The 25,310-nt window shown below is 43.8% G+C and overlaps 1 protein-coding gene across 4 annotated transcripts in view; it reads left to right on the forward strand.

Moving 5' to 3' along the window:
• The first annotated feature begins 4,783 nt into the window (after positions 1–4,783).
• The window catches only part of DACH1 (dachshund family transcription factor 1), a 346,806-nt gene continuing 326,279 nt past the window's right edge, over positions 4,784–25,310 (forward strand). For all 4 annotated transcript variants that reach the window (XM_088540288.1, XM_088540286.1, XM_088540289.1 and 1 more), the window contains exon 1: positions 4,784–5,501. In XM_088540288.1, the coding sequence (XP_088396414.1) occupies positions 4,804–5,501 (698 nt within the window). In that variant the 5' untranslated portion in view covers positions 4,784–4,803. The remainder of the gene's footprint in view (positions 5,502–25,310) is intronic.

The raw sequence follows: 25,310 nt of genomic DNA on the forward strand, positions 1-25,310 counted from the left end.
TTTTTAAGGGAGTTTCTCCGCTTCAGTTCTTCCCCCACGTTTTTGCTATGCACCGTAGGCAAGGCTGGAGTGCAATGCGGAGAAGGGGCCGGCAGGCTCGCCGCGCACGCGGCAGTTTGGGGATGCGCCGAGGAGGGTGCACAAGTGTGCGCTGCTGCTCGGGCTGTTTGTGCCGCGTGTGCTAATGCACTGTTTGATTGAGTGAATTAGCAGTCATAACAATCTGGCAGTCTGGCCATAGGAGTGCGCTCAAATTGATTTGTGTTATGGCTGGACTGGAAAATCTAGTGTTAGTTGTTTTTTGCCCTGGGGCATTGTTTGTACCAAACTCCACTTTCCATTTAATTCATTTTTTTCCAATAGATTTTTGAAAGACCGAAAGGTTTGTGATCAACGTTTGGTGCGCTTTATTATTATTCAGTTATTAAAAAATACCCTATAAGCAATTCCAGGTTCCCCCAAACCTTGCTTTCAATTAGAGTAAACATAATTAGCGTGACGTCGTGCTCGGAATGGCAAATCTGCCTTTGTATCTATTAAGCGTGTTATCTACTTGTCCTGTCGCTGAAAGGAATCCAGTTTGTATTTGTATTGGACAAGGTCTGTGCTAATTTGACTATAATGCAACAATTAGAAAAACAGCACCGCAGTAGCCAGTTTCTTATTCCTGGTACAGCACTTGCACATCCACCTCCACTGCATCCATCGCATTTTCAGCCTTCGCTAAATATGTTAGTGAAAAAAAAAAAAAAGGCAAAGGAAGAAAAAGAAAAAAAGATGAGCCCAATTGCCCCAATTCACAGGCTCGCGTTTCCTTGGGGCTGTTTTCCTGGGCGATGCAGGGGGGATTCGGCATGAGGTCCCTCCCTCCCTCCCTGCTAACTCCGCTCAGCCTTCCCTCGAAATAACAGAGAGCTTCGAAGGAAGGAGAGCTGCGTGAGACCCTGGGGATATAAAACAAACCCGAACTCACCTCCTCTCTGCCAGCACTTGCTCCTTTCTCGGGCTCCTCTGCTTAGCAGCCGTTTGCCAGATTCGTAACGCAGCATGATTAAACCTACAACATTACCCTATTGATCACACAGAGAGCTCGGCGAAATCATTTAGTTTCTTCTCGTCAGAAATCGGTGAGCAAAATAGGTCACCAGACAAGGCTAAGACAAGATGCACGAGAGAAATGTAATTCTCGGGGAAATAAACTGCAAGGAAACACAGGGAAAAATGCATTGGACATGAACTTAACATGGCAATAGGCTCTCCATCCTTGCAAGGTGCCTGTCTCCCGTGTGCTTCCCCTCCCCCGTCCATTCCCGCACACACGTTTGGAAGAGAAGTATTTTTTTTCTGTTTGTCTGAATGAATTTAAATATTTAATTATCAATAAAACCTGCAGCAGGGGGAGGGAGCTGATGTGACATCCTATCTCCTGTCAGTCAGGTATTCATATTCCTTCAAATGCAACAGCTACAACGCATTTTCTAATTGCATTTTACCCTTTACAGCTGCCCCCAGAATTGTAATTTAATAAAACAGTATCAGTCTCTTTTCTTGAGTAATAAATTATAATCACTGTCAATACATCTTACTGCTTTAACATACATTGCAATGTACCGAAATGGTCAAAGCCAAAAAAAAAAAAAGAGAAAAAGGAGAGAGAAGAGAGACAGAAACAGAGAATACCTGCCCTGAACAGCTATACAGCTATACAAGCAGAACACAAACCCTGCTTCAAACAATATTCCAGGAAAGAAATTAAAGACTTCTTAATTAGTGCAGCAATTAAGCTTTCTTGGTCGCATTTTAATCAGCCCAGGCCCTATCAAAGGACAAACAGAACGATTTGCAGGTCTTTGAATTTTAAACAGTCTTATTGATTTCAGCACCATAAGTCTTCACTTGACACAGGGAGAATTTTCAAATATCAGTTACAGTAATTTGAGTTTTGCTGATACCAACTCTGGGATAAAAAAAGAAAGCACCTCGCAGTATCGTTACACGAAGGGGTGAGCGAGTGAGGGGGGCAACACGGGAAAAGTTTATAAAGCAGAATCGCAGGATTTGTTGGTGTGTTTATGCAAGTGTCTGTGTGTGTGCACAAGCTAAAATAAATTCAGTGGCTCACCATAATCGCTAGAAACACTCACCAAGCTAGAAGCTTCGAGGAGTCTTGAACCCTTTCATCATTTTTTTTCTTTCCTTCTTGGTTTCTAGCCCCATCATTACACTGGAAAGGTTAACCCAAACCTGTGGGAGCAACCCCTTGCACACTATCTTTGCTTTAGACTGTTTTGAATCGTGGTGATTACGTATCCATGAGGACAGGAGAAAAGCAGGAGGGCGGGTGACTACCACGTTGCGAGGAAGGCAGGGAACAGTTGAAGGCTTCCTAATTAAGAGGTCACCTGGTCCTCCAAGTGGCAATATCACGCGTGTCTGGCTCTGTCTTCATCTCCTCAAGGGCCTGATTTGTACTCTTGGGATATGTAAGATAAGGGGAGGCACAAAAGGCCAGTTGGGGCCAAGCAGCAGTGACCAGAGATGTTTTTCTACACTGAAAAGGATGCTACATATTTACATTTTTCATCATATTCCAAGTTTTATGTCAGCACTAGATCCTGCCACTGTAATTAAAGTTGTACGAGCTCCTCCAGGCAAATCTTCTGAGGCTTAAAAAGTGTTCTCTGCTCTTATGGGTACAGGAGATTTCAAAAACGAAGCATCACTCTCTGCTTTCCTGGTTTTATTTGCCCACTCTGAAGATTTCAGGGTGGGGAATCTAAACCTTCCCTAGCAAAAAGCCATCCTTCTGGCACTAAGGCAAATCTTTCTGGTATTAAAACACCGAGCTAAGAAAACAAGTTAAAGTACAATGAGCAAGTAGAGCTTACGAGAATGCTTTCTATCTGATAAAGTGGAAATTTCCCCTACACAGAATTACAATAGTTGAAATTATCCTCTCTGCAGATGTGTCATGCCATGAGTCATATCTCACAGAATAGTACACATGAAAAAAAAAGAAAGAAAGAAAGAAAGAAAGAAAGAAAGAAAGAAAGAAAGAAAGAAAGAAAGAAAGAAAGAAAGAAAGAAAGAAAGAAAGAAAGAAAGAAAGAAAGAAAGAAAGAAAGAAAGAAAGAAAGAAAGAAAGAAAGAAAGAAAAAAGAAGCTAAAGGCACATACATGCATCACAAATAATTAAGCACATAAATTATGTTTCACTTTAAAACCGAAAGAGCTGTGGACACACTACCCACATACTCTGTGAATGACCGCTCCTTTGGCCCTGTAAAAACTGAAGTGCCCTGAGGAGGAAAAAAGAGGAAAAAAAAAAAAAGAGAGAGAGAAAAGGGAGAGCACGAGGCTCTCTGCTTTCCCTTCCCGAGTGACCCCTCGCATCCCGCGGGACGATCAAACACGCCCCGAGCCGAGGGAAAACTCCGCCCCAAACTTTGGGAACGAGCAGGTAGCGCGAGGGGCGCTGCGCATGCGCGGGCCAGCGCGGCCGCGCAGGTTGCGCGATACCTGGCGGCGTTTGCGCGCTCACCTGTTGCTCGGGGCCGCCCTGCGCGGGATTTTCATTTCTATTTTTACTTTTTTTTTTTTTTTTTCTTTGAAAGTTTACTCCAAAGCGAAGTCTCTGTGCGCGGGTGCGGGCCGTGTGTGTGAAGCTGCGCCCTTTGATGCGACCGCTTGCAGGAAGCGCCCGCGCTGCGCGCAAGCTCCACGCCCCGCGCAGCCACCGCCGCCCCTTTGCGCCGCTCTGCTCCGCTCGGCCGCGGGCGCTGCGCGGCGCTGCGCGCTCCCCCCCGCGCCGCCACCGGGAGCGTTTGCTGCCTCGCGAGTAAAAATAACAACAATAATTAGAAAATAAAGAGCGCAAGGAGGTTTGTGCGCGGGTTTTGTCCGCGTCCCCACCCGTCAGCGCCCTCTGCCCCCGTCCCAGCCGGGAGAGCCGCGCTCCCCGCGGGCTTCGGGAGCCGCTCGAAACGCTCGCGTTTCCCCGCAAACTGTGTTGACAAGCGATTGCTGAGAAAGGGCTGGGAAAATTACATCTCGTCTCTGGTGGGGTGAAATCTGAAACATGTAATCTAACGGTTCCCGAGGAGGAGGAGGAGGGGGGGAGGAAGAGGCACTGCTCGCTCCCTCGCTCGCCGTCTCCCTGCTCCGGGTTCCTGGTTGGATAATTCGGGTTAATACCAGCGAGCGAGCCTTTTGCTGCTTCAAAGGGTATTTCAAGTTGCCGGAGCTCCTCCCCTCCGCACCGTGTGACAACAACAACTCGTCCAGAGAGCGAGCGGCGGCGGCGGCGGCAGCCAGCACTTCCCAGCTCATTTTCTCTCTGTCATTCCCCTCTCAATCTTTGATCAATGTACTTGCCAGAGAGAACCGAAGTCCTTCAAACCTCCTCCTTTTCACCTTCGTCTCTAACGTGGTGCTAGAGCAAGGACCGCAAAAAGCAACTGCCCTCCTCTCCCCCCCCTTCCCCTCGGCCCCAGCCCCGCCGCCCCGAGCGGACTTCTCCTCCTCCTCCTCCTCCTCCTCCGTCCCCACTTGCGGGACACTTTGTGCGTTTCTCTCTCTCACTCTGCCCCCTGCTCTCTCGCTCGCCGCAGCACCTGATCCGGGGTTATTCCCCCCTTTCTCTCCCCTCCCCTCCTCCCTTCTCCTCTCCCTTTTTTTTTTTTTTCCTCAATAGAAATATTTCTTTTAATTTCCCCCCCCCCTTTTTTTTTCCCCTGCGTGTGCGTGCGGGAACTTTCCCCCCCCCCCCTCCCCCGTGCCCCCCTACCCGCCGTATATGTGACCATGGCCGTACCGGCTGCTTTGATCCCTCCGACCCAGCTGGTCCCCCCTCAGCCTCCGGTCTCCACTTCGGCCGCCTGCACCACCACCACCACCACCAACTCCTCGTCGGCCACCTCCTCGCCCTCGCCGTCCATCGCTCCCCCGACGGCCGCCTCGGGGACAAACCTATTCCGGCCGGAGCCCATCGCAGCGGCGGCGGCCACAGTCACCTCCACCACCAGCACCGGCAGCGGCGGCGGCGGCGGCAGCGGCGGCGGCAGCCCCAGCCTGGGCACCGGCGGCAGCGGCGGCGGCGGCAGCGGCGGCGGCTCCACTCCCAATGCGGGCGCGGGCAGCGCGGGCGGCCCCGTGCCCGGCAAGCCGGTCTACTCGACCCCGTCGCCGGTGGAGAACACCCCGCAGAACAACGAGTGCAAGATGGTGGACCTGAGGGGGGCCAAGGTGGCCTCCTTCACCGTGGAGGGCTGCGAGCTCATCTGCCTGCCCCAGGCTTTCGACCTCTTCCTCAAGCACTTGGTGGGGGGCTTGCACACGGTGTACACCAAACTGAAGCGCCTGGAGATCACGCCCGTCGTGTGCAACGTGGAGCAGGTCCGCATCCTGAGGGGGCTGGGGGCCATCCAGCCCGGCGTCAACCGCTGCAAGCTCATCTCCAGGAAGGATTTCGAGACCCTCTACAACGACTGCACCAACGCCAGGTACGCGCCGAAGCGATCGCGGGCCCCGGCGCCCCCCCTCCCCGACGCCGCCGTCGCTTCCCGCGGCCGCCGAGCCAGCCCGGGCGGGGGGGGAAGGAGGAGGAGGGGAGGGGGGCGGCCCGCTGCCCCACGGCCCATGCGCCCCCTCCTTCCCTTCGCTGCCTACCCCCTACGACCCCCCCGGCGGCTGCCTCAGTCACTGCGCGCTGGGACAGAGAGAGGAGAAGGGGTTTTAGGAGAGGGGGTGTTACTGCCCCCTCCCTCCCCCCGGTGCCCCTCTGTGGTGGCTCTGTCACTGCTGTCCCCGTCCTGCCCCCCGCCCGCTGCCCGGCTCTGCTCGGGGCAGAGCCGCGCGCACTTTTGCGCGGGGAGCGGAGCAGCGCCGGGGAGGAGGGCGCAGCGGGGCCAAAAAGTGCGTCCTGAGCTGCTCCCCCCGCCCGCCCATAGCTTTGCACGTGGAGGTAGTTTTAAATATAAAGGGAAAAAAAATGCCATGCGGGGGGGGGGGGGGGGAGGTTGTGCAGCGATGGGCGGGAGCGGCCCCGGCCGCGCCGGGCGGGGGTTCGGCGGGTTTCGCCCGCACGGGACGAGGCGCCCCCGAGGGGCCATCCCGGGCTGCGGGGGGGGCCCGGCCGCCGCCGCCGCTGTCACACGGCCCCGGGGACACGTGCACGTTCCGTGCCGGCCCGCGAGGCGGCTGCCACATGGCGAGCGGCGGGGAGGAGGGCGGGAAGGCGGCGGAGGGGCAGCGTGGTGTCGGATGGGGCTTTTTCCTTTTTTTTTTTTTTTTTTTTCCCTTGTTCTTTCCGCGGGGCCAGGCGCCGGGACGCCTCCCTCCCCCCCCCCCCCCCCGTCTCCCCTCGGACGCCTGGGCCCTCCGCGGGCAGCGAGAAATCCCGCCCCCCTCCCGCCCTTCCTCATCCCCACGTGAAACCCCACGGGGGAGGGGAGGGGGCTGTCAGGAGAGAAAGTCAAAAAGGAGGAGAAAAGCCCTAAAAGTGCGGGCCGGGGGTGGGGGGAGGGGGGCGGCGGGCTGGCAGCCTCGCGGGTTGCGGGCCTGAATCTGCCCCGGAGGTGGTGGGGGGTGTCAGGGCGCGCTGGGAACTTCACTGGCCCCGTAGCCCAAGTGCCCCGCTCGGTGGCCGCTGGCAGCCGGGTGCACGTGGAGCATCCGCCGCGGCCCCGCTGCGGCTGCTGCCGAGCGCCCTCCTGAGCATCCCGGCACCGGCGCACGGGGGTGACCCGCTCCCGGGGTGACCCTCTCCCGGGGTGACCCGCTCCTGGGGTGCACAGCTCCGGGGGTGACTCCCTGCGGGGGTAGCTCCGAGCCCCGTGCGCATCCGTGGGGATAGCGCGTCCGCGGCGGTGCTTTGCGCGTGGCAAGTAAGTTGCAGCAACTCTGCGGGAGTCCCGAGGTTTTGGTCCTTAAAATAAAGCTCGTGTGAGCCTTGTCTTCTTGCCACTTAGGTGATTTATAATTTGAACATGCAAAATTAAGTATTGCAGCACTTTTTTTTTTCTTCTTCCAATTTGGGATCAATTCGTGCACTTGGCAAGGTTGGTGGAAGGCTCTGCCAGCCCGGTTATAACACGGGCTGGTTATGTCAACAGTGCAAAATCGACCGCGTTTCAGCTGTTCCTGAGGGCTGCTGTGCTCTCAGCCAGCGTAGTAGGAGCTGCAGTAGTGGCTTCAGAAGTGGGTAGGATTTGACCCCTAAAGAACGTAATTGTGGTAGACTTATTTATACATCCATTAAGCAAATAGCTTAATGGAGAGGATTTGCTGTAGGTATGCAAAATGTGTTATTACAGTATATGTGAATAAAGCAAAGTGGGTCAGTGAGTCTTGGTCAAAATGGATATCTTCAGAACATAAAACTGTATTTACTTTCTGGATTTTCCCTCTGATCATTTCATTCTGATGCTTCTCTCCTTTCAGATTGAATATTTTGAATTATTTCTGACATTACAGTAATTATGTAGGATATTATGATCCACTTGATTTAGTGATTTAAGTGACATATCCTATATGGTTACTATATACCTGATCTGGATCATGTTTTTTTTTTTTTCCTCTGTTTCTTGGGTGAACACTTATTGTTGAGATTTAAGCTTTAAGAGCAAACTCCATCCTAACAGCTAAATTTCTCATCAGATTCAAAAATTTTGGACCAGCGTCTTACCACTGTTATATTTGTCTCATAATCAGTTGATGCACTTGAATACACTAAGCCCTTTTTGGAAAGCTTCATCAAGGTTAATACGTTACATAATCAAAAAAGGCATCCAAATAAATCCATTGCTTGGTTGTTCCTCAAATGGATCAAACTGTTAGCTGCCAGTTGCTGCCGAAATCATTTATAATAGTTTAAGATAGAAAAGTTTTAGATGTCTTTCACCAAAATGATACATTTTATCTGTGATATTGCTAGTTAAAAAAAATCAATAAAACAAAAATCAATTAAGCACCGAGGGATTTTCTACTGAAGGCTTAATGTGGAGGTCTGTAAAGTGAATTGGTTTCTGTGTTTATTTGTGATACTACTACTAATAACATGATACTAAAGGGCCTTTTTCTAAATTAGGCTTCTGTATCAGTTCACTGGAAAAAATAGTCTTCCGGTATGGAAGATGACTTTTCTGTTCGTACTGACCTTTGCTTTTATTTTCCTCATAAAAAGCATTTGGTCACCAAACAGAAATCCAGGAAATAGCAAACTGTGCATTTAGGCTGCGTTACGGTTAAACAGTCTGACATTAATGGGATGCTAGAGAGCCCCATGCCAAATGCGCAGGCAAAGTTTAAAGGCGAAACATGAACAATATTCCCAGCTTTCAGATGCCAAGCTGGTCAGGTTTCCCGAGGGCGCATGTGAAAGCAGTAGCGAACTGGGTGTCACCTGCGTAGGATTAATGACCTGGAAGCTATTGATCCCAGATTGTTCCTGGCGTTGCCAGCGCTTGTCGTGGAATTTTACCGTGCTGGTCCCTTCACGGAGCTTTCCCGTAGACGGCGCTTGGCTTTGGAGGATGCCCATAAGAGAAGAGACTAAAAAGCATGTCTTCTCCTGAACCCTCTCCCGTGCCCGAGACGTGTTAATCTTCCCTGACATCTGAAGATGGTTTTGAAAGAGTTCATTGACATTCATACTTAAAGCAGAGGGTTATTGGCACTCTTGAAAAATTTTGGAAAACAACCTAATTGATTTAGAGTATAAAAGAGAAAGATGCCGGGCAAAAAATAATTCTCTTCCAAGCCCATCGTCTTCTGCAGTTATTTAGCGCCTTCTGGTGCTCTCAAATTCCGTGGTCCTGGCGTGTGCCTGTTTACTGAACACTGCACACGGGCAGGGGTTTTTCCCTTCATATTAATTAAAGGAGCATCTCACCCAGATAGGCTGCCATAGATCATGGATATTTTAAAAGAGCAGGTCAGCAAGTGCAGCTGCAAATAATTCTGAGTATATAATGCCTGTGGTTTATATTGATGACCTTCCTTCTTGTCGCGGATTACTGAAATATAATCAGCAGAAATACCATAGGTTTTACAAGCAAAGAAGACTTCGGGAAGGCCAGGGGGTAAATGGTAGTAACTGTAAAGAAGGAGCAAAAGGTTTGGAGGTGGCTTGGCTCAGACGTTAAAAAAAAAAAGAGGGAAAACCCTGTGAGACTCCAACCTCTCCAAATAACAGAACTTTAATATCCATATCATAGTATTTATTGGTAAATATTATTGGTTGGAAGCTGAGATCTTTGGAGCGTAATTGCTGCAACAGAGCAGACTGTTTATCCCTTTAATCTGATACCCCTGGCAGGGGCCCAGCAGCTGATCCTTGAGGAAGGGAGCCCTTCTCCCGGGCGGATGCCGGCGGCCTGCGGTGCGCGCAGGCCGGGGGTGCCGCTTCCCGGGACAGTCCCAGGATGGTCCCAAAGTTCCACCTCCGTCTCGTAGCCATCGATGTTGTTAAAGTTTTGTTTATTTTACTTTATTTGTTTATTTATTTTGAACAAAGCTTTTACTGGTAACTGTGGGCCATATATAAGTGCACAGTTTTGTTGCTGATTTTGCTTCAACTTCTCCGAACAGAATATAGAACAGCCCAGGGAAATACCCTCGCCAGCAAAGAGTTTTCTGTTCCTACCAAGCAGTGACATCTCTGCTCAGATGCTAAATTCCAATTCAGGCCTTTATTCTATTTTTTGGTGCTGCATATGCAATTCAGGGGGCTCCTGGTTTGGTTCAGGATGCTTCTTTTCACTCTCCCTGTGTCTCTTGTAGGTCAAAGTTAAAGTGACGCTACAAATATAACTTGCAGGTATTTTAAGCTTTTTTTTTTTTTTTTTTTTTTTTTTTTTGGGGAGGAGGGGGTGTGGTACTTTTCCAAGGACCACAGTCCCTTTCACACCCGGTGGTGCCAAGGCTCCCACTGTGGATTGAAACCGGAGTGTTCCCGGGAAATGCCCCCTGTTGGCCACCGGCACAGCTCAGCGGGGCTCCCACTCACCACGGGTGCTGTTTGCAACGATTTGTCAGTGCAGTAAAAGAGAATGTGCTTAAAGTAATCTTATTTACTCCTGTGCTCCTAATATTTTGTGATCTGGAGTGTATTCCGACTATTTGTTGGGAATGATAATTTTGTTTGACTGCCATTTAGTGTGTCTTTTCTCCTGTTGCTAGATCATTCCAGACGGCCGTTCTTGCCTCGCGCTGTGATTCATCATCTAAAGTGAATTGCATGTGAAGCACAGAATTCTCGTGCACTCTATTGAATTTTAATATTTTCCTTTTGAACTGTATCAGAGATACATTAAATTATTACTGCAATCTCTGCTGGCCTGGCACAGGTAAATCTCTTCCAGCATGGCTAGTATTGCCGCTTCGTGGAAGAGCTTTACAAGTTTAGCTGTAAAAAATCACTTTTGGCTAAAGGAGAGCAGGCAGAGCAGTCAGGACCTACCGAGTTTTATCAAAATTGCATGAGCCAGGGAACCAAGTGTCCAAAGCAACCGCAGCGCCGGTGCTTTTAAGCAACAGGGCTGGCTTTAGATGGTCTTTGTTCTTTTATAAGTTAAATGTGTTTTGTTTTAAAAATAACATTTGGGGCATCTGCTTTGCATTATGAGTTAATTCCATTCATTGTTTTAAAATAGTTATTAACCTTTTGCAAATTATGTACTGCACATGAACAGTAATTTTTTCAATAATCTTTATATGTGCATACTGTAACGGCGCCATAATGTGGACTGACATAATATGAATTGACAGTAAATTTTTAGTTGCCTAAATACGTATTTAAATGATAGAGCTGAAGAGTCATCTGCAAAAAGCTATTATGATCCAGAGAGCTAATTCATATATAGATAATTTCTCCAGTGTGCATTAAAGAAGAATTTTTCTTTTTCCATTATCATTTAAATTATTTTCAAAAAATGCTGAAACATAAAACAAAATCCTTGTATTTAAAATCAAGGTATGCCTGTGACTTGAAGTGATAAAAATCCAGATGGATTTGAGGAGTAACTTTATCCTTAACTCACTATTTTCTTCTTATTTATCTGATACGGTGCTCAGCCGGGGGCATCTCATAACAACTGCTGATGTTTCATTTCATAAGCAGTGCAGAATTTTGAGGAGTAATATATTAAATAGGGAATTTTGACATTAACTGTGAATTTTCTGCTATTATGTTTTTATATGTTATATGTGTATGTAAATATATTTAAAAGTTCAAAAAAGGGGCATTACGATCTTTTTCATACTGTAAAGCGCTGGGTTCTCCCCGAATTTGGTGAGAGGAAGGATCAGCTTTTGAACACACAGTTAAGTCCCAATTTGGATTTCTTTACCCTAAGCCATTGATTGGGAAGAGCCGGGAGAGGATAACTCTGCAAATGCTGTTTTCTTGTATTCTCTCCTGTGCATTTCCACGGGTGTCTGTTAGAGGTGGGATGCTGGGCTAGGATGAGCCAGAGCTCAGGATACGTTCAGCGAAGCTAATGAGACTGCTTGCATGAGTGGTGGTCGAGGAAATGGATTGCCAAATGTATTTCATTTCACATCGCTTTAAGTGATGTTTTGTGCTAATTACATCCAGGATCAACTCCTCCTGCAGCAGGTGTATGAGTATGTGCAATACAGGAATTTCTGGGAATGCATAATAGGATCCTGTAAACCATGCAGTCCAAGCAGTTCATTAGGGATAAACAGCAACTTTCTAAAATAGTCCCGAATTATTTTTTAATATTCTTAATTATTCTAATTTTGAGTTAATAAAGCAGTCTAAAGTTTTTTCCTTGCACTTCTGACAACAATCCTGTGAATAACAATATCCATTAACTTTTGGATCATTATTCTAAGGATACCTTGGTCATTGCAAAATGACTTTACTGTAAGTGTTTTCTTTCTGCCCTCTGTTTTTTGCATCTTCCTTGGGAAGAACAAACTGTACTAGATATTTAAAATACAGAAAGAAATCTTTGTGTGTGTGTGTGTGTGTGTTACAATCACCAAATAGTGAGACTTTATGCCTCCTGCAAGGCTGAAAACAGCTGTTGCCCAGACACGGGGGAGCAGGTGCAATTATAATTTCCCGGTGCACCTTGCCGCACTAACAGGATGTTCTTTTTTTTCTATTAAGATAAGAGGATGTTTCAGTCACAACATTTTATGCATCTTTAGACCATATAAAATTGTTCTCTAAATTAGCAAAATGGCTAAAATCTGCCAGTGTTCCCTTTGATCCAAAACAAGCACTTTTGGACTATTTCTTCATTCGCATTGTAATTGTATGCAGTCCTAAAAACACTGAAAACAACATGTTAGCTGTTGAGCATGTATTTTTGCTGCCTAATTTGTTCCATAGAGTTTGTGGCCGTCTGAGGGCCTTATACCATGTGCTTATGGACCACATCGTTGCCAACTTAAAATAAGGGACATGGGTCCCGGAGCTGGATGAGGATGGGGAGAAGGGGCAAGAAAGGGACTAACTGGGACTGCTGCAGATGTTGTAGCAGCCTTGACAGCCACACATCTGTCACGATGCCGTGTCGTGATTGAAGTTCATTGCTCTGAATAACGTGCCTATTAGAGCACTTGTTAATGAAACAGTGCTGAGAACAGGTAGCAAGGCATTTTACACTCGGACAAAAAGCTGTTGCTGTTCGCAAGATGCGTCTCAGGATATGCATGAATTTACAAATCGCTAGTAGATAGTAGAAGTATTTTTTTTAATCATTTACTTTTGGAAGATGCTTTGCTTTTTCATCTTACATAACAGAATTGCAAGGGATCAAAAAGATCGGGAGTTGTATAAAGTAAGCTATAAAGAGAACAGGTAATATATATTTGATTAGTGCTTCAGCACATCATTTTTAATGTTCATTTCATGTTGCTCTCGTACTTACTAATGAATTTGGTTTATTTTTTAGATATGGCTACAGGATGATTTTAGTCATGGGAAAAAAAAGTAGTGTTCAGGTCTTAGATAATGTATTTTTAAGAGAATGTATAAACAATGTATTACCATTTTATCAGCGTTAAATCTAGTCATGGTTTATTAATAGTTGGAGCATTCTTCAAAAAACATTACCAAAACTGTTATTTTTGAATTATACTTTTCTTTTTCAGGAGTAGTTAAAATATTAAATCGATATTTTAGTTGATTTCTTATAATATTTTAATAGATGCTAGTGGTCGCTAGGAAGGTTTCTAGGAAGCATATGATTTGGGTCCAGTCTCCTGGTCTGCTGCAAACCCTTCCTTTTTTTTTTTTAATGGGAGAAGGTCACTTGCAGGACCTAACTGTTTACATTAAAATAAATATATACTGTGGTTTAAGCCAAACATTTGACTTTAAGAATGTGGATAGTCCCATAGCTTTCAATAGACTCCATACACCTTTTAAACCAAACATATGTAAAATAAGTTTGCAAATTTTATAAAAGGATCAATTGACATATTTGGTATAAAGGTGTTTTACTGTATACTTTTTGCATTTGCCACGACAGTTGTGTAACAACGCTCTAGATTTAGTGTCTTATAAACTACACTTGTTGCATAAAACAGCAAAATTAAGATTCATGATGCATTTTTGAACTTTTTTTGAGAATTACATTATTTTGTAATAATTAATTTTAGGAAATCAGGGCAATATCTTGGTAGGAATGAGTTTCTGGGTTTACCTCATATCCTCTGCTGGGACTTCTTATTTCGGTCGAACGGAGGTAACTCATTTCTTTATAAGGCAATGGACACTTACAGATGTATGGCCATGGCTGTCACTCTTCACATTTTACTTCTGATAGTCACTGATAGTTCAGTGGGAAGGAAATGAAACCATTTTCCAATTGTTTGCAATTTCCTTAGGTTTCTGCTTAAAAGGAAAAAAAAAAAAGTAGGAGCAGAGAAGAGGCAAATACCTTAAGCACTATTAAGTATATAATAAGAAATGATACAGATGACAAGTCAAAGTATGATCTCTATTTTATGTATTAGCTTGTTAGAATAGCTCTTAAATTTTAGATCATAGCTAAGACTTTATACTAATGCCATGATTGTGCTGTAAATTTCTCTGAACGTTGCACTAATTCGAAGCGGGATAAAAACAGGAAATGCTAAAAAATGATTTTGTCTTATATTTCTGAGTATTGTCGGTGATTTATGATTCTGCTTTCATCAAAATTAATTTGCTCCTCAAATATCATGTCAAAAACATGTAGTAGAAAATGACGCTTCTGTAGTTTACAGCAATTTACAGTTGCAAATATATCTGTACAAAGCAGGATTTGAGAAGCTATAAGGGAAATATATTGAAAGTATTAGTTTAATAGCATTTAGCTGTTTCATGAACACATATGCAAAGTGTACATAACATTTTCTGTGGAGACCATCTAGGAGGTTTTTAGTACAGAAGTTTGGGTTATAACCACAGCTGTTCTATTGGCTTGACGCCACCTCATGATACCACAAGTGGGATATGGCTAAGAATTAATAAACTTTTAACAGATAATTAATTAATTAACAAATTTGATTTTTCAGGGCTTCTGTAATACCACCTTCATGGAATGAATGTAGACATTGCCTTTGATGGAAGGAGCCTAGCTCCACACTATGTAGATCTCTGATGTACTAGAGAGAGCCATTTGCTTAAATACCCCGAACGGCTTGTCTGCAACTCTTGCTCTGCAATTTTATTTGGTCTTTTAAAGCCTGTCACCCAGTGTCTGTTACTGTGGGGAGGTCCCTGTGGAGATCAGTGTGCCTGTGGCCCATGATGGAGTGATTGTTTGTGCCTCTGGCTTTCGGCCTGGGTATGGACATATGGGGCCGATGCGTGTTTGGAACGGGGTGCTGGACCATGGACTGGGCGAGTCCAAATAGGGCCACAAGGAGTATGGTTCCTTGAGGGGGTGACTGGTGTTGCTATGTTTTGTGGTTGGACTCAACCTGATGCCACACTGACCTCATTGCAAAGGAGTTGAGGCTGATGTTCAGTGTGGATACTAATGTATACTGTGGGACATAAGGGTAAAAACAGTAATTTCAGGTTGTTCCTGGAATCCCCATGTGATTTAGCTTGAGGGGTGGATCATCTTGGTGAGATGGGTCTGCCGAGTAGACTATTGCTCTGTTTTAGTGACCCCTTATGTGGTGCTGGACAAGTTCCTTTGTGGCAATGGATCTTTTTTGGCCTCCATGTGAAATTAGAATAACAGGAGATATCAGGAGAAGTAACAAGGTAGTAGTTACAAAATGCTTTGTAAAAGGTGCATGTGTTCGCATATAATCTGGAGGATGACTCCACATGTAAAACATTTTAACACTGAAGGATAAGGACGTTGCCAGTTAAAACTGTTAAAATTTTTCTCTGATAAAGTCATCTGTTCTTTTATTTGCTGTGGCAGTTGTTGAAAGCAAAATATTTATTTTACAGAGGTGAAATATGCAGACATTTTCATCAATGAATGACTAAATGATTTTAAAAAGCCCCTAATTCTACCTTCTGTTCTGTGAAATCTTGTTTCTCCCATGTAGGTGTTTCTGTGTATGGAAGGTGTGCTGTGATGGGTAGAGCTCTTCTGCTCAGCTAATCGCTTGCTCTCATGATGTAAGGATGCAGATTTGAACCTGTAGCCAAGAAAAGTGCTGCCATGCTTCAAATTGCCAAAGGCTCTCAAGGGAGAAAAACTTGACCTGGTTTTATGAAACCATAGAATTACATTTATACAAGTTACCCCATGGGAAAGGCATGAACTGATCCCAATTCATTTCTAAATACTGGGGCCTTATGGGTCACATTTGAATTCTCCTCTACACCTGTTTTTCTACTAAATTTGTCTCAGGCCATTTTTAGAAACTTACTTTACATTAGGTATGGATCATGTGCCTAATATTTAACAGCTCAGTGTTCTAATTCTTCAAAATGTATAATGGTTTCTTGATATAATTAAGCTGAAAAAAAAAGGTTTAAAATAATAGAATTTGTTCAATATGAGCTAAATTCTCAAATTGTGAACGCCCTTCAAGGGGGTTAACCCAGGCTTACTTTTCCTGTCTGTGAAATGAGGGCATATCTCTGAAAAGTCACTAGGCATAAACTTCTCATGGGCTATAGGTAAGAGATTGACTCTGCAGCTGCTGATCAGGCTGCTCTTGGGGCATGGAGGCTCAGGGTTTAAAACTTATTTAAAATAAGACAATTTGCAAGAAGGCACTGGCGTGGCTTCCCTCCCTTCTTCCGCATGACCCTCCTCCTTTCCCTGGTTAGGCGAAACACTTGGGATGTGGAAAATGTGGCTTCACATCTCTTGTTTGAATCAGTCAAGGCAACAAGTTGCTTTGGCCTTTGAGTCTTCTGGTTGTGGATATACTCTGAGCACTCGCCTTGCTCTACAATGTGGCTGGCTGGGGTGTCTGAGGATGTCTGCAGTGCAGGGGCAGCTTTGGATATGTCAAATTAGTTGAAATGAAGGGCCCTAAGGATGGGGAAAGGTGCCTAAGTACCTCTGAGTATCTGGAACTGTAGTCTTACACACTTCCATTAAAATTAGAATTAGCTTGCATTTGGATTTATTTAACAAACCAAGTGCTCTGTTCCACTTAAGCTTGCCTCAGCAATCACTATCCCACAGAGGCTCTGCAAATCTTCCAGGCTCTACTTCCACCTTCTCGGGGAAACTATTTCCTATTCTGAGGCAATCTTTGCATCCTCGAAAGATATTTTCAGAGCTGAAATGGGCATTAAGTGCCTGCATAAGTCTACCTGTTTCTAGGGAATGAGTGACAGATTTGGGTCCTATTCATCTCGTAATAGATTGCTTTCCTCCTTCTGCACCACCTCAGTGCTGTAGATTGACTAAAGAGTTGAGCTGACACTGAGCTGAGCTTTGTGCTCTCACTTCTCCAGTGTAGACAAGTTGGCAGAGGCTTCTGGGCAGTTACTGCTCCCACACTGACCCTGTCCTGAAATTAGGGCCACTGTCTTTGCCTCAAACAGCAGTATCAGAAGGCGAGAAATGGGAATAAGCGTGTAAAACACTTGCACCTCTGTCACAACAAATTACAAGAATTTTTAAATGATGTGTGTTTTGCACACTGTTTTGCACACTCTCCTGTACAATTTGTGTTAAACCACTCCTTGCTTTCTCAGTCTGGGTATCCGGACTCTTTTATGAGGCATCAAATACTTTTATGACCATTATTCACAGCCTTGGCTTCATTTGACTGGGAGAATGGAGGACAAGGTTTTTGCTTAATAGCTTCTTTTTGTCACTATTATGTATTTATTATAAATGTGTGCAAAATGTCCTTTTCTAGCTCACCTCAGAGAAGTGGTCATATTGATTCCTAAGCTCTTTTTTTATCTTCTCTAAGTCAGCGTTATGCTTTTACTGATTCAATTCTTGTCGATGTCATCAACAGGTTTGAACACTGTACATAATGTTCTCCTGCATGGGTGAAGGGAATTTTTGTTTTCAAAGACATAGAGAATGATTATGTTTTCAAATACTTTTCAGTGGAAGATATAAAGTTTTTTCTTAGGTACTTACTTGGCTATTAGTTTGTAGTTCTTTTGTTTGTAACTTGGGAAAAACATGCGCTAATCTTACTGTATCCAGAACAAGTTTATATGGGACTGGGCTAAGGTACTTATCAGTAAAGCACTCCGTCTGCTTTCTGATCTCAGCGTAAATGAGGGAAATTTTTAAGATGAGCTGTGGTGGCAGAGAATGCATCTCCGTGATTGAAGTATTTGTCTTATTTTTTAGCATCTAAACTAGAGAATGAAAATTCATTTGTTATCTGATGAATCAAAAAGTAAACAACCCCATACAAAGGAAAAAAAAAAACAGACTTTTGGGTTCTGAAATCCGAACTCCTCTCTGCTTTTGCTCCTCTTCTGTTTATTTTCCCCCCCTTACACAGCTGTTCTGATCTTGAGGAAACTGGAGATACAAACTTGCAATGCTTTGTGGAAACCCCGGTTTCTTAGGCACACTGGAAACTTCAAATACAGAGGGGCTAGGGCTTAGGAAGCAGCAGTTGCCAAAAGCCGCAGTGGGGACAAGAGTCCTGCGGCTGTGGGGCAGAGTGGTGGAGTAAGGAGACTAAGGAAAAGGCTACTTGACAATGTGTTAATGCAGATTTACCCTGTGTTACTGTTACCTACAGCCTTATAAGTTCACATATGCATGATCAGATTTTCAGCCTTTGCATCGCAAGTGTTTCCTTTCTCTCTGCTAAGTGAGATATTGTTTAGTTTTGTGTCTGGTAAAAGCAAGCAAGAAGAAATGCTCTTTGCTTTGGCACTTGATGGAGAATGGAGATTCTTGTGGCAGAAGTACTAGTTTGGAATAAGGTATTTGTACTTTTAATATATACCTAAAAAAATGAATTACCTTCATGCCCTTCATCCACCTCTGGTCTATGGCATACATATAGAGATAAAAGAAGTTACTATTAGAACTGAAGACTGAGTTTTGCTGATTACTCCTCCATTGGACACCAGCATCTAAATAATGAGACATTGATTATACCTCAGCACAGTGAGACTAGAATTCAGTAGTTTGTCAGACACCTTCTTCTTAAGAAATTTGATCATATTTGGAAAACGTTTCCAATGCTTTCCCAGCTTCTAAATATACTCTTGAGGAAGATAGCTGTCATTCCCAAATGTCTTCATATTTTTCCAAATCATATGTACAGTGATGATAATTGTCACTGTGGCATTGAGTTGCACAGGCAAGTCTTAATCCTGCAAGTAGGAAGGCAGCTTCTCTCTGTACAGTGTCATTGGGGCCATTTATAAGGATAAAATGATGCACGTCGTCAGCAGGTCAGGATTGGCACCCACATGGCAAATGCAGCAGAGTTTCATGTGTTAGTTTCATAGATACTAATGCATACATACTGCATGTATGATTGAAAAACATAATTAGTACTCAAAATGTGGGCTGTTTTGTAAAACAATTTATCCCTCATTTTGTGCGTACTTGTATGCATGTGGGGATTTAGTTACCTGCATAATCCAATTGATTTAAATGCGAGCACTCATGTGACTAAAACAAGTTAAACGTGGGACTGCTTAGAAGATTGTCACCTTAGAAGTGAGCAGTCGTGTTTTGAAGTCTTGAGAGGATGGTCATTAAAACTCAAACCCAAGAGTTTGTGCTTGAACCTGGAAACAAGCCCACTTAGCTGGTGCGCCTACAAAACAAGGGCATGTTAGTGGCAGTGAATAACTCCTTCCTCAACTTTCTGGTACTCCTCTTTTGGGGGAGTGGGGGAAGGGGAAGGAAGGAGGGCGAGAGAGGGCCGATGACAACGAGGCTGTTTGTTTTTCACGAAAGTTGTTTGTGATTTCAGGTACTCATGGGAAATCTCTTGATCAGATTCACATCTGTTCCTGTCAAAGTGGGTGCTAAGATACCGGTCACCCAGCAACCATGTCCAAGAGGGAATTGGGCCGATAATAACTTCAAAAAGGAATGACAGATGCTAGATTAGGATGAAAGACAAAACGCATGAAAAATGAGCTTGTTAGAATAAAAAAAATTGTTCAAGCACCTTCATGCAAATTAAATGAATATTGAGCATTTGCATGCAGTAATTTCTACTTTTTCTGTTGATTGAGAAGAAATAAAGATGGTACATATAAAATCATAAATGTATTTTTTTTTCACCAATTAACATACCAAGCAGTATCTTTCTTCTAAAAATGAGATTAGCCACCTGGGTGCTTGGCTGTATCCCACATATGTCACAGCATTTTTGTAATGAGTGTGCTTCTTTTGAAGGAACACCTTATCTAATTCTTTGTAACAAAACAAACAAGGAAGCAACCTTACGTTAATTTTAAAATACTTTAGGTTAGCATAGTTCTGTGGGTTTTTTTTTTCAGCTACGATTTTCAGAGCTGAATTATTTCCTGCTGTCCTTGAATTCAATCGGTATAATGTGCATTAATAAAAGATCACATAAGATGAGTTCAGAACAAATGCTAAGGTTTCCTATTGACTGGTCAAACAATACATTTTTAAAATACAATGTCTGTCAGGGTGACATGAAAAAAGTCAGTTTTCCATGCCTGTGTACTAAGACGGTTTAAATTATCTAACAATTTTATTATTGAAATGTTCACATAACAATCAGAATTTGGAAAAGAATGATAAAATGTTCTGATTGAGAAAGGATTCTGTGTCTTGGTTTAGCAGTGTCTAATGTGGTCACGTACAGAAATTGATTTTCTTCAGAAATTAATTAATTTTTCATATCGCCCTAAGCTGCAGTTAAAAAGAGTGCATACTTGTCTGTTTTTTCCAGAAATATTGCCTAATCATATTAATACCATTGCCCCAAGGATGAAAAGATAATTGTACAAATGCATTTGGAAATATGTATCACTGAGTATTTATGATTAAATTATGCAAATGACCCAGCTCTCATCCTTTCCAGACCCAGATTGTCTAATTAGGATTGATATGCTGAATAGATGTTCCAGAATTTGAATACAAGCATGTCCAAAGAGCAGAAAATTGGAAATGACAAGGCTGAAATGCTAAGAAAAGTGTCTTTCCCTTTTATACTTTACTAATGTGGTGTTAGCAGTTGCAGTTTTTCCTTTGGCTATATTGTGTGACTCATGTGTCCTGCAAGAAATAAGTCAGGAAAGAAAATTCAACTTTCATAAATAGCATTACTTCGCTCTGGACTTATTTTTCTTAAGCAGACAGTTTGTCATTTCCCTCCCCTCTAAAGCTTTGCATTCTAAATGTTGAAACGATGATGTATTCCACATAAATTACTTCTTAATTTGGAGCACTGTTGTTTTTGCCTCATCTCCAGCTGCTGGTGCTAGGTATTTAACTTGTAAGAATCTCATACATTCACATGAGGTTTGCACACCTAACATTTTTAGTTCTTCTTTTTTCTTTTTTTTCCAATTCTTTAATTTATTTGAATCCACAGCTCTTAAGCATAATAACCTTTATTTAAGAAGAGAATTGATGTCTCGTTATGCTTGTTTATGGGGCCTTCCGAGTTAGAATAATTGCGGCTCGCGAGTAGGTGAGTGTTTAAAACCTCCTTTTCAAAGCCACGTCTCCAGCGGGCTCATGGCGCGTCCGTGGCTCCTGGGAAGCCGGGCGAGGAGCGCGGAGCAAGCAGGAATCCGGCACTCCAGTCGTGGAGCCGCTCTTAGCAGCAGGAGTCGCTCCCGCCGCCTGAACTCCGCTGGCTCCTGCTTCCCATCTGCGGGATGATGGATTGCTATGTTTAATACATTTCAGCTTTTGTCTGTCATAGTGTGGATAGACAGCACTATCAGTGACTTCAGCGCTGATTAGAGCGCCCGTTTCCCCCCACCGCGCTCGGCCCGGCACCTCCCGGGATGGTTGATGCAGCGGCGCCTTGGCACCCTCACCGCACACAGGAGCCTCTGCACCAGCCCCGCATCGCTCCTGCGCCGTTTACAACCCTTCCAACCATGGAGAATCACCCTCTCTGCATACCCCTGTTAGAGCCACGTGCGGACCCACCGAGCGTGTTTGGGGATGGAAGGCGACACTCATCCCGCTGCGTCAGGGCGAGCGCGTTGTGCTTTTAATAGAAAGAGCACGTGCTCGCGGCGCGGCAATGCGTTCCTGAGAGCGCGAGGTCAGCAGCGCTTGGCCCGCTGTGCTCAAGTGTTTTGCTACTGGTGACAGGGCGGGAGCGCGAGGGTTGCGCTGGAGCGACGAGATGCGACGTGACATGTGTCGCACGAGGATTTGCTGGGCCGTGGGTGCTTTGTGATTCACGAGTCCAGGGGCTGGATGGCTTCCGCCACCAGAGAAGTCGCTGTATACCAGCACAACATATGCCCGGGAGTGTCTTTTTAATAAGGATAAAATGGTGCAGTGGACATATAAATTGAAAAAAAAAAAAGAGTCATGTCATAGGCATCATTTCAGAGAAGTGGGTAATGCAGATACTGTTTTCACTATTGGCATATTAATTTTCCATTCTCAGAATAAATTATTATGGACAATCCCGAATATGAGCCTTAGTATTATGTTATTACGTTGAAAACAGATAAATAATTACGTTTAATAAAGCATATAATACAGCTAGCTTTAAAAGATGCATGACCCAGTTTTCTTGATTTGGACCCTTGCCCACCATGACAGGCCATCCTGAGGATACCTTCCCCTTCACTTTGAACTGGGGGAGGGAGGGAAGCTAAAGCGGGAGATGTTAATCATCTTTGATTTAGCTGTATTAGTGGAGATTTAATTTGCAGGACTGGAAGAATAAATATGAGTAGCTAATAAAAAACAGCAATAACAAAAGTGGAGAAATTGCCAGTCTCCACCCCTGCTTGACCATTATGTGCTTTCTAAAATTGTCTTCACCTTTGGTTATACCAACTTTCAATTGACATTGCTTTGGTTATCAGCAGTGATTTTAATTTCTCTGTTGTGCTTGCTGGAAATCTCAGCTCCATAGCACAGTGGTGGATGCCATTTTTACTCCTTTTTAAGAGGATCCAGGCAGTGGCAATGCTCATAGGGAGGAACGTTCATGCTAATTAAAAGCTTGAGTTTACCTTTCAAAAACACTGGCAATTTGCCTGGGAGAAAATTCTGTCTTCAGTCACCATTTTTAATCTACTTGGCTGTTTGGAGTTATCTTCATTTTAAGAGTTGCCTGGTTTTGAAAGTTGCCTGGATGCTTAAGTAGTTTCTTTGACATCATTCCTAAGTGCTCACTTGCCATATATGATGATCAGAGGATCTAAGGGCCTTGCGGAAAGGAGTATCAGTAATAAGGAGGGCATAATCCTGACATTTACAGCTGCCGGCTTTTCTCAGCATAGGCGCCCTTCATTAGCAATGGCTGCACAGCAGTGAAACAAGGAAGCAAGGAGTACTTTACTAATTTAAGATAAAATAAAAGAAAAAAATAACGGTTCTTAACGTATTAAACCCTTGCTGTTTTTTTTTTTTTTTTTCATAACCCACTCCCACACAGCTTTTGGCTAGAGTTACTGAAATGGTCTATCTTCTCTATTGGTGATACCAATAGAGATTAGTACCTGATGCATTCATAAATGCACAGAGAGGAAATGCCTACAACTTTAGAACTATTGGAGGGCAAATATTTAATAAATCCATATGTTAGTAGGTAGTACATGGATAAACATATCATATAAATAGGATAGATAAAGGAACAAGATAAGTAAAAGTAAGTCTTTATTGTTTATGTTCAATGCATATAGAAGTAAGACTGTGATTTACACCCCTTCTTTGATGACATAGCTGGTTTAGACAATTTTGCCCCTCTCAGCAGTTGTGCTCTTATTGTGACATGGACAACCTGGACACAAGTGAATTAGAGTGGTGGGAGAACTGGCCCTGTGCCTTCCTTCTTACCTGTAACAGTCCTACATGCCATGACATTGTTTTGAATCCAAACTCCAGTGATCTCATCTTTGCCCTGGGTAGTTATAATAAGTGTAAGTTTATAATTTGTTACAAATCAGTTTTAGCACCATATGTAAAAAAGAAGATAGCAGTGGTGTGATCAGCATTGATGAAGGAAGAAGTAGAATCTGTGAAAGAAAAATGTCTGAAAGCTGCAAAATCCAAGTATCCTTTCTCTTGGAAGTTTGCTTGTAGTTGGCACACTGGCTGTCAGTGCCTTGCACAGCAAATGTGGTCAGTCTGAGGAGTACATCACGATTTTGGTCTTTGGGTGCAAGTTCCAGTTGTGTTGTGATCGCATGTGAAGGCAGGACATGGGTAGGAAGAAGGTCCTTCTTCCTTGCGCAGGATGTCAGAGCTTGTGCGCACAGAGGGAGTCCGCTTGCTGTAGCAGGTACTTCACTCTCCTGTCTGGGGAAAGCAGAACCCTGTGCAAGAACACGAGGTCAGGAAAAGCTGAAGAAGTGGTTGCTGAATCACTGAGGAAGAGTAAAAGCCCTAAATAATTCTGGGTTTATTGGTCTTTTGAATGGACTCAATCACTTGACTTCTCTGGGATTTTTTTTTTCCCTCTGCTAATGGGATATCATTAGTGTAGGGAACATTTCCTAAAGGTATATAGGAAACAACAGTGTCACTTTGACCTCTGACTTCCTACAGGATATAAAATTACTGTGTTGTTGTGAATATCTAGGTCACAGTAGTATTGTCAAGTGTTAACGATGATGAAAAATATTTTGCTCTCTTTAAGGCAGGCAAGGCTTTGGTAGACATGCTTCATGAGCTACACTGATAGCATTACACTGGAATGTACTCCTTTAGGAATACTGTTACTCTGTTAATATTATTTAGAAGATAATTATTTAGAATAGAAAAAAAAATATGTTGTTGCTATCTTAAATGCCAGTCACTTTTTTTTTTCAGCAACTTCTTGCAGACAAGATGGAAAAGTGCCTGCAGCTACTACATCCTTGTCTACATGGAACCAGTGGGAAACTTAAAATTTCCCTGGGTAGGCATGGTTTTAGCAAAACTTCACTCTGCTCAGAATGGTTTGACTTCACTGTAAAGTGGGTTCCACTGTGCTAATCCTCTCGGAATGCAGCAATTATCACCTACCATATAGGTGTTAAGTGCTGAATTTCAAAGGGATTATCACTTTCCTCCTTTAGTGGCTAAGCAAGAAGAGAAAAGTTGTTAGTACTTCTAAAGGGGAGGAAAGAAGGAAAAAAGAAATAGCTCTCTTGTTTTCTTACCGTGGTTGCCTTCAAACTGGCAAAAGATGAGCAAATGGGGTTTTGCTACAGCTAGTTACTTTGGGTTTGATCTTCAAGAATTCCGAAGGCATTTATTTCCCATCTCCCTGAAGGACTATAAGTGCTCTTTTGTGAAAAGAGGTAAATATAACAGCTGCTGAGAATAAAAAGCACAAGTTTTATAGGTGGACAAAGTTATTTAGGAAACTAAAACTTGTTGTATCCCCAGAACAAGTCTTCATCAGAAATCTGGAGAGTCTGTCATGTTGACAGTGTAGATTTAGTTCCTTAGATCTTTAATACTTTGTAGAAATTATCATTCCAGTCTAAAAAAAAAAAAAAAAGATAGCCTATAGTCTAGTTGATGCTGCAGAGAGATTATTAAAAATATCCTATGGTTACGTTTTTGTGCACCTTCTCTTTCCATGTACACTTTTCTTAACTGCCTTCCTTCTTTTTCTTGCATCAGCACTGTCTGCAGCACAGATGCTAATTGTTACATCCAAAATTTTACACTGTTGTTGGATAAAGTGGGATAATTTCCTTGAATTTTGCTTTTTATCCTATCATAAGAAGCTCTTCCATGGCTAGT

This window comes from Tinamus guttatus, unplaced genomic scaffold (assembly GCF_059628265.1).
Source record: "Tinamus guttatus ecotype Peru unplaced genomic scaffold, ASM5962826v1 Tinamus_guttatus_pri_ptg000058l, whole genome shotgun sequence".
In the NCBI taxonomy this organism is placed as follows: domain Eukaryota; kingdom Metazoa; phylum Chordata; class Aves; order Tinamiformes; family Tinamidae; genus Tinamus; species Tinamus guttatus.